The 10,000-nt window shown below is 42.9% G+C and overlaps 1 protein-coding gene and 1 long non-coding RNA gene across 3 annotated transcripts in view; one reads left to right on the top strand and one right to left on the bottom strand.

Annotated features, from left to right (window-relative positions):
- The window catches only part of cpamd8 (C3 and PZP like alpha-2-macroglobulin domain containing 8), a 125,761-nt gene that overhangs the window by 28,412 nt on the left and 87,349 nt on the right, over window positions 1–10,000 (bottom strand). For both annotated transcript variants that reach the window (XM_063201028.1, XM_063201029.1), the window contains exon 34: window positions 794–856. In XM_063201028.1, the coding sequence (XP_063057098.1) occupies window positions 794–856 (63 nt within the window). The remainder of the gene's footprint in view (window positions 1–793; window positions 857–10,000) is intronic.
- LOC134450974 (uncharacterized) lies at window positions 2,811–9,663 on the top strand. The gene is made up of 3 exons (XR_010035181.1): window positions 2,811–3,603; window positions 5,059–5,146; window positions 9,233–9,663. It is a non-coding gene; the product is annotated as an uncharacterized LOC134450974 (long non-coding RNA).

Here is a 10,000-nt window from a genome sequence, read left to right as displayed (position 1 = left end):
CAACCCCTATCTAGCATGTGGATTAATCCGGCCCTGACTACGTTCGTCTCTGAGGTGGCATGAAGGGGATTTTTGGGGGTGTTTTGCATACGCTGGTCTGTGAAAGGTGCTGTTGGGTACCTGGCCTGTGGTTGTTTGGGAGCTTGCCCTGCCTGCCTGCCTGCCTGCATTTGAAAGGGCCTTTTGTTTGGTAGTATGGCGACAGGGCATAAAAAGGAGGAAAAACATTCAAGCATCCCATCCAAGGGGGTCAAAGTAATGAGCAATCGGGAAGGAACAGAACAGAACAACAATCCCCTGGTGTACAATTGGCTAAGTTTTACCAGATCCACTCCCCTGGAGGTGGGCAGGGTACACAGGCAGGCAGGCAGGCAGGCACTTATGCATTACCAGGGGTGAGTCATCGTGGAAATAGAGCTGTTCTCTCAGAGAGGGAGGTGGGAGGGTGAAGGAAGGGAGAGGAGGGTGAAGAAGGAGGGGGGGGGGGGGGGTTGAGAAGGATGAAAACGAAGAATGAGGCAGGAGAGAGAGGTAGAGAAAGAGAGAGAGAAAGAGAGAGAGAGAGAGAGAGAGAGAGAGAGAGAGAGAGAGAGAGAGAGAGAGAGAGAGAGAGAGAGAGAGAGAGAGAGAGAGAGAAAGTTGAGGAGTGAGAAAATGACAGAATGAAAGACAAAGAGAGAAAGGAATAGACAAGCAGAGTAAAAAAGAAAGGAAGACGGACAGAAACAGAAACATTGGGAAAGAGATGGAAAGAAAGACAGAGACACAATGAGAGGGGGAGGGAGGGGTTTACCTGCATGAGACAGCAACCTTCACCTTTGGCACTCACAAACAGGCCTGTGGGGATACTGGGGATCTGAGAGGAGAAGAAGAGAGGAAGAGAAGAGAGGAGAGATAGATGGATAGAGGATGGAGGGAGTAATAATGGAGGACAAATAACAACTTGTAAACAACAGTGCACACAGACAGAAAACCTTGCCTTTGAGCAATACCTTTGGAACATAGCCCCTTAACACGCCATTCCACCACTGGAAGGTAGCAATAGTGGCAGAAAAAAACTTTATAACCATAGTATTATACCACTACCACAGTGCATAGGGCCTTTGGTAATACATTACAACTTGGCCGTTGCCTTTTAACAGTTTCTTGAGAGAATGCTGTGATAAGAGAACATATACTCCTTTTGAATAATCTCCTATGGTCCAATGCTCGACCAACTTGTCAGGCAACAAAAAAGAAAATCTTTCTGTCCCAACCTCTGCTGCCTTGCGTACCCCCTAACGTAATTTCATTTTCCTTGTAGGACTTGTGCATATGAAGAAAGCGACAATAAAAGCTGACTTGACTTGACTAAGCCTTTTTGTCATGCTATGAATACATCTAACTCAGTGGTTCCCAACCTATGGGTCGGGACCCAACTTATGGGTCGCCAAAGATCCACAGGGGGTCGCGGAGCCCTCTTGATTTTAAGGGGTTTCATTTGAAATATATATAGCCCATGATGATTAGCCTAAATGACAAAGCATTTAACTAATACATGCATAGAAGCAGCAAATTGTAAGTGCTACATTAAACATGTATTCTATATTTGACCAAAGACGAATTGAGGAATAAAATAACTAAAATTAGTTTTCCCAGGAAACAGAGGGCATCTTGTGTCTTGTGCGGGCGCTCGCGTGGTTGGGTCACCAAAGCTTACAATAGGCACTGCATGAAAAGAGGAATATGTGGATGAGTTTTGCACCTTAAATTGCCTCATACCTCAAGCCACAGCATTTGCGGCTCCCCCATGCCCCCCTCCCATCCCCTTCTTAGGAGAGCCTTTAATATGTAAATGCCAGTGATCAGGTCGGGAGCTGCTACAGTCAATTTCAAGTGGGGTGGGGTGGGGTGAGGTCAGGTGGGTGGGAGGGAGTGGGGGGTCGGCAGGCCTGTTTCTAGGATTTTGGGGTCCCTAGGCAACGGGATTGTTGGGGGCCCTAGGGCATTTTTTGGCCTTTTACTAAAATGTGTGTGTGTGTGTGTGTCTGTGTCTGTGTGTATGTTTGTTCACGCTGCCCAGTGGTGTTTTTCAGAATCACTAACCATTAAACCAGGGGTAGTGAACCTATGTCTCGAGGGCCCTTGAGGCCGTTTTATCCGGCCCCTGATATCATTATAGTGTTTTGCAACTTCACATGAAATAGGCCTATTTTTGCAGGCCTAAAGGAATCTTAGAAATTACATTTCCAATGCAATTAAGTTAGGCCTATATTCAGGGGACCTAGAAAAGGTGGGGACTGTTTTAAATGTGTCTACCTTTAAAGGTGTCTATATGTCTATATAGGCCTAAAGGTGTCTATATATGCCTAAATTTCATGGGGAAATCCTGATTTGTGTTCATAGTACGGCCCCCGGAGGATTTTATGACCATGGTAGGAATTTGAAGTGGCCCTTCGAATGAAAAAGGTTCCCCACCCCTGCATTAAACCTTTCTTCTAGCCACAGCTCTGCTGTCAGTACATTTTATTATGATACTATAAGCTCAGAAATGAAGTTGATCAAACAATTCGATCAGTGCTATAAACATTTAAATGAACCGAATAGAAATCAGAATAGAAACATCTGAATGATCTTTCTTGGACATAGCCTACATTTTGAAGTGACCCTTTGAATTAAAAAGGTTCCTCACCCCTGCTTTTGAGGAAAAACATCAATGTGCTTGGCCACTCTGGTTTTTAAATTATTCTGAACTAAAGCAAGGATTGTTCAAGGAAGTTCAAAACAGACTGTAGTGAGGTGACATATTTAGACATATTTTGCAGGCCTAAAGGAATCTTAGAAATTACATTTCCAATGCAATTAAGTTAGGCCTATATTCAGGGGACCTAGAAAAGGTGGGGACTGTTTTAAATGTGTCTACCTTTAAAGGTGTCTATATGTCTATATAGGCCTAAAGGTGTCTATATATGCCTAAATTTCATGGGGAAATCCTGATTTGTGTTCATAGTACGGCCCCCGGAGGATTTTATGACCATGGTAGGAATTTGAAGTGGCCCTTCGAATGAAAAAGGTTCCCCACCCCTGCATTAAACCTTTCTTCTAGCCACAGCTCTGCTGTCAGTACATTTTATTATGATACTATAAGCTCAGAAATGAAGTTGATCAAACAATTCGATCGGTGCTATAAACATTTAAATGAACCGAATAGAAATCAGAATAGAAACATCTGAATGATCTTTCTTGGACATAGCCTACATTTTGAAGTGACCCTTTGAATTAAAAAGGTTCCTCACCCCTGCTTTTGAGGAAAAACATCAATGTGCTTGGCCACTCTGGTTTTTAAATTATTCTGAACTAAAGCAAGGATTGTTCAAGGAAGTTCAAAACAGACTGTCTCTGGTTAAATTAGTTCTACACCAAGCCTTTAGGTGGCAGTACAACTAATTCGCACAATGCGAATTCCACACACAAGCCACAAAGAAGCCATCTACCGCGGTCAACAACACCGACCTATCTGAACAAAACCACGCGCTGTCTGTGTGGTTTTTCACTGTTACAAGTTTCTTGGCGACATGGGTGAAAGTTCCTCACATACCAACGGAAAATGGGCTTCACATACATGTAAGTAAATTTTACTCAACTGTGGTTTAAAGTTTCAGTACTCAAGAGCGATTGAATAGCTCCTCTGAACACAGATCCGCCATTGCTAAGTTGTAGCACAAGTCCCCTCAATGAATGTGACTACTCTTGTTGCTGCTGTACGCTAGTAAATTCTGATAACTTGCGAGCATCGTAATGACAAAATGCAGTAGTGAAACGGTGAATATGTTAAGTATACTTGTTGATGGTAAGTTGTTTGACATTGCTCGTTCTCAATTGCCTTTCCCCTGCCTAAAGATGATTCCCAGTTTGTCGCTCCCAGCGCGGTTCGATCCCCAGTCGGTTCGCTCCCACTAGCCAGACTATCGAGCCCACCGAGCTAGTTATCTTTTTGATGTTAGTTTTTTGTTACGTACCCTAAACCTAACCCTTACCTTAATCCTAAACCTAACCCTAAATTGCTTGTATGTGGTAGTGTATGATAATACGAGAAATGTAATCGGGTGGGATAGAACGCCTGGGATTGATAGGATCACCTGGGACTACACGTCCGGGAGTGATCTTACATGGGAGTGACCATCTCCCAGCGCTTAAGATTGACAAAGGCTACCGTTAGCATGCTATTGCGTTAGCTCATCAACTAGTTGCTGGGCACTGCTCATTTTTCACGTCTGCCCGGCATTTCGCTGATGAACTAACGCTTGGACGTCTTGCCAATGTATTTTACAGCGGCAAAAATGCATCTAGGCGACGTTGGCAAGATTGGTGTGCCGTCTGGGTATGTTGGTTTTCAGTGCTGGGCAGTAGCGAAGCGACTAGTTTAATTACATCCCCTAGTAGCTTGGTCGTAGCGCCATTACTATGTATCGACTAACGTCCCTGTAGTTAGGAAATAAATAGTTTGGAAATCAATGTGAAATACCCTGGCATTTGCAACAGTAGGCAACCTGTCCTTAAAAAGTATGGGTCCTCAAAACAGCACTTGTTGCACAAATAAGTGTTGCATAGAGCAGTGTTTCCCAACCAGGGGTACGTGTACCACTAGGGGTACGCGAGCACCCTGCAGGGGGTACTTGGAAAAATGAAAACATGTATGGAGCATAGTCACATTGGGATATAAAGCATGAGTCAGGGGGTACTTGTGGTATGAGAAAAGGCTTAGGGGGTACTTAAGACAAAAAAAGGTTGGGAAACACTGGCATAGAGCACGCCACCCCGAAATCAATGTGAAATACCCTGGCATTTGCAACAGTAGGCAACCTGTCCTTAAAAAGTATGGGTCCTCAAAACAGCACTTGTTGCACAAATAAGTGTAGCTGGCCTCTTCAAGAAATTGAAATTATGCATGGTCACTTTTTCTTATTGTTTCACGTGGAGGTCTACTGACATTGTCTAAATAATGTAGGCTAGTTTATGTCCATGTATTATATTAGGACCCAAGGTTAATGGGTTATTCTGTTTACCATGTTTTCACAGGCTGCTGTCTCATAATATGGCGAAGACGAGTCACTTGAAGGCCTAACAGCTCTTATGAGCAGGGGCGCCTGCAGACTTGACCAGTAAGGTACGCACCAACAATCCCCCCCCCCCCCCCCCTCCCCCCCCCCCCCTTCCCCCCCCCCCAAAAAAAAAAAACACCGGAGAAATGACAGCGGACGATGACACCGGAGGAGAAAAAAAACATAGGATTGGAGTATAGTCAGTATGTCTGGGGTGGTTTTCTTTATCAGTTGTCAATTTTTCTTATTGCTTTAGGCTAGGAAACAAGGTAACTTGTTGACGTTGACAATTAAGGTGTTGGCCTATACGGTTTTGAAAACCTTTTGGCTATATTGGCGTTTCACTTCTTTTTGTGCAGCCATGCATACGCTTACGCTTACTATTACTTTTTTTTTTTTTAACTGCGACATTGAACTGCAGCGACTTCCCCGACTATGCTACTAGGAAGGCCTGCATGCACTTGTGTTCTCTCTCGTGCATGGGGATGAAACAAGTATGGCAGACGCCATATCATTAGATACAACTTTTCAAGCGTTAGGCTATACTTTTCGACTCGGGTAGAAAGTTGGCGCAGAGGTGTCTGCTGCAGCATGATGAATGAAGTTCACGTCACAATGGCTGAGCTGGGACCATAAAAAGCCCGGGCACGTTGTGCAAGAAAAGGCAGACAGCGACTACATCAGCCTGTTAACCCACCGGGGAGTGCACTGAATGTTAGTCCAGGCTGATAACAAATGCGCAATAGAGACAGAGCACAAGAGAACCACCGACGCACTCGCACACACAGTGTTTCCCCCAGAAAATTGGTTAGTCAAGGTGGTGAGGCTTCGAGTCTGTCCCTGGGGGGCGGCGTGGCGGGGGAGGGGGGGGGGGGGGGGTTGCGGCGCCACTCGCGATGTCACGCGGGGGGAGGTGTTGGCGGGGTTTGATGTCACGCACGGCACGAATACTGTTTCGGGGGTTTGGGGGGGGAGGGGTTGAATAATAACAAAGCTGTGTAGAACTGGAAAATATGTATTTATTGACCTGCCATATCAAAACTATTTACAGAAGCTGAAAAGAAAAATGTAACAAAAAGTGCAGGGCAGGTTGTTTACATTAACGAAAAAGAGAAACCAAATGGAGTGCAAAATTGACTGGCTACCTATGACTACCTATGGCACATTTTGCAAGTCTTGTCCTTGCAGGCCATCCTTCTCGGTTTTTCAAAAAAGAGTTCCAGTGCCCTGTTGTAATTAAACTGCCCTACTGGTGGCCCATTTATGCTAATTCTTGGGTTGCTGCTGACGTCATAGTGCTGCCCCCTGGTGGTGATCTACCGCTGCTGGTGGACAACCTGGGCTTGGAGCCATTGAAACCCATTCAAAACTTCATTTTTTCGATCTGACACAGAATATTTTTAATTATACCTAAAGACACACCATTGGACTTGTTTAAAAGCTGAGAACCTCAGCTTTCCATAACTGAAAGCGGTATTTTCCTAGCATCTACCAATCCGAAGGTAGCCCACTTTAAGTGCGGAATTACTTTTCTAAAGATAGCGTTTTGTTTCCTTGGAAACGGACGCGGTTTATGTGTTACGCATACGCTATTTGACTCGGGTTTGCACTATTATGGATGAATTTCTAATCTTGACATGTTAATGGACAATCTATGCGAATTTCATAATGTGTTTTTATGTGATATGGGAGTAAATGTGTTTACATCCCGTCTGGGATTTGTTAAACTAGCTGTGGCCCGCTAGTTAGCTAGCAAGTGCTAAATCTAGGTCTCTACACTACATCATGTCAAAAGTGGAAAGATTTGCCGACACTCAAGGCTGTGGATATAATGAACTGGTTCTGTGAATGTTCTCAGAATGTTTTGCTTTGACAAATTGCTGATATTATAGCATTACATCCAAATCCTGGTGTTTCTTTGTTTATGCTTGGGCCATTGAGACAGATCGATTCTAATATCTATTACCAGAGAGAGTTTATTTCTGCTATTACTTACTTGCTAGCTAACTAGCGAACTAGCTAACAAATCCCAGACGGGCGTACTGTTAACACATTTTACTCCCATGTTACATAAAAACGCATTTTGAAACTCGCACAGATTGTCCATTAGAATGTCAAGATTAGAAATTCATCCATAATAATGCAAACCCGAGTCAAATAGCGTATGCGTAACACATAAACCGCGTCCGTTTCCAAGGAAACAAAACGCTATCTTTAGAAAAGTAATTCTGCACTTAAAGTAGGCTACCTTCGGATTGGTAGATGCTAGGAAAATACCGTTTTCAGGTATGGAAAGCTGAGGTTCTCAGCTTTTAAACAAGACCCATGGTGTGTCTTAAGGTCTAATTAAAAATATTCTGTCGAACATCGAACAAATGTACTTTTGAATGGGTTTCAATGGCTCCAAGCCAGGGTTGTCCACCATTTCAAATTCGCGCGCTCCAGTGAAGGGGCATTCTGACGTAACTGCAACCCAAGAATTGAAAATTAAAATTGTTTCAAAATATGGCCTCGAGGATGGACACACATGGCGTAGTAATAAATCCGACCACTAGGTGTCACAATTTAGTCCAACCGATGTTGTCCTAGTGCCTGCGCTTGAACATGCATTACAACTTTTTTTTTTACAAGTTTTTTTTTTTTTTTTGCCCTCGGACGCATTTTTTTTTTTTTTTTAAGGGAACGTAGCCAAGGCGGGGGTGGGGTTTAGTCAAGGCGGCCGCCTTGATAAGAAAGCGCTGGGGGAAAGCCTGGACACAAATCGCAGAATGCTGTTCATGTCAGCAAACAGGAAAACGTGCGCAATAAGCATTAGAAAACACCCAAACTGCATGTCATCAAAACATGCAGAATTGCTTTAGAACTAAATGCTTTCCCGAACATAATGTCACACATAGCTAACCAGCTGTCAGTGCTGCCGTCCGAAGCTAGGAGGCTACAAAGCAAAGTTCCGTACCTCTCATAAAACCGTCTCTGTAGAAAGCTCTGTAGAAAGCCTTTAAATATGACACCAGAAGCAAAGTACCCTATAATATTTGCCGCGGCGGGCTCAGTGATGAATGAAACAGCTTAGCCTACCTGTTACTGCTACCATCCAATGCCTTCGTCCTAGCCCACATGACAACTGGATTTTGGCTACGATTGAAACTTGTCACTTTCAAGACATTAACTTCGGTTATTTGATTTTTCTGCCATCAGCGACGCCACGACATCCTATGTGTTATTCCAAGTGGGAAATGGAGAGCTGTCTTTGCTAACTAGAACTACTAGACTTAAATTTGTGGGCTATGTCTGACTGGAGGTAGCCGCTCAAGTTAGAATTCCGCTGATGGAACTAGAACTTGTTGCTGTATCTTTTTTTCAGGAGCGCGCGAGTTTTACGCACAGAAGCAAAAAGCAGGCTATCTGCCTTTGTAAATTAATGGTGCCCAACCATAGTCTCTGCTCTTTTTGTTGACCTGGTACCCCACACTTCCCTCTTCAATATACCTGAAGATTTCCATGCCACGTTTTGGTGTTAACTCACCAGTTTAATTCTAACTCAACGGAAATTAAACCCCATTCATTTTCAATGGGGTTTCATTTCTGGTTATTTAGAATTAAACTGGTGAGTTAGCGCCAAAACGTGACATGGAAATCTACAGGGTATATTGAAGAGTGAAGTGTGGGGTACCAGGTCAACAAACAAGAACAGCTGACAGCAAAGCATCAAGGATATCTGGGCTTCCATAACTGCCATGCACTGTTTTTCCATTGACTTCAATGTTAAACGCATCATGGCCATTATGAAGACAGAGAATGTCCTAACCAAGTATTGACCATTGCATGTTATGTAGAAAGTACCAAATTTCAATTTCAATTTTGATGAAGAAAAATGTGATTTTATAACAATATTCTAATAATGCGAATTCCCCAATTCATGGGTTTTTTGAGCTGGAAGGCCAACGTATATAAAAAGAAAAAAAATAATGATTGGAATAGTTAAAAAACTGGGCCATGAATCTACAATCCATGACAGTTTAACATTATTGATGGAATTATGGAAATAAATCAACTTTTTCATGGTATTCTAATAAAAAGGCCTGGAGCTGTATTTGCTATGTCAATATGAGGTGCATGACGAAGTATTTATTTATTTGTTGTTTCTACAGCTCCCAGAAGTGAGACTGAGTGCCTGTTGCAGTATGATGAGGAAGCAGTGACCAGAGACCTTCAGTAGACCCTGCTGGCATGATTGGAAGAACATAATCAACAGCAATGTTTATAATATTGTACATACCTGTATAGTCTGCACTAAAATGCTGTACCTGTACTATTTTTCCTCTTACTTTCATATTTACCACGTATTTACTATGAATTGACAACTTTTACTCAAATCCATTTTTGTATGTGCCCTGACTAAAACTATCCTTAAACCTAACCTGTCAGAGGTGTAATAACAACCTGCTCTTAGCAATGTGGCAGCAGTCTACTTGGATGCAGCGGGGAACATAGAACCCTTTTTTTGAAAAAGCATTGTATGTTTCTGAGTTTTATGAATTGTGCCCTTCCCAAACCTAACCTGTCGTAGGGGCCTATGAAATCCGTTTTTTTTTTTTTATTTATTTACATTTTTGAACTTATTTTCCCCTTTCACCCCCCCAAAAAATCTTAGTTATTTAGTTCAAACTGGTGGGTGGACAGAGCCAACCACTCATGGTTGAATGGTAGGTAGAGAAAAGAAAAGTAAAATTACCTACTAGCTTTTTGTAATATCAGCCCTCAAAAATATTCCAGGTAATAAGGTAGCTGTATTGTACATGCGCATATATTCTATTAAATACACGTGACGCACGCACCCAACTAGAAGGCGAATTCACTTCTGGTGCATTGAAGTTGTTGGACTCTGGCTGCATCAGGTTTTCTCGAATACTTGGCTA

This window comes from Engraulis encrasicolus, chromosome 6 (assembly GCF_034702125.1).
Source record: "Engraulis encrasicolus isolate BLACKSEA-1 chromosome 6, IST_EnEncr_1.0, whole genome shotgun sequence".
NCBI classification, from domain to species: domain Eukaryota; kingdom Metazoa; phylum Chordata; class Actinopteri; order Clupeiformes; family Engraulidae; genus Engraulis; species Engraulis encrasicolus.
This window is presented reverse-complemented; position numbering and strand designations above follow the sequence as displayed.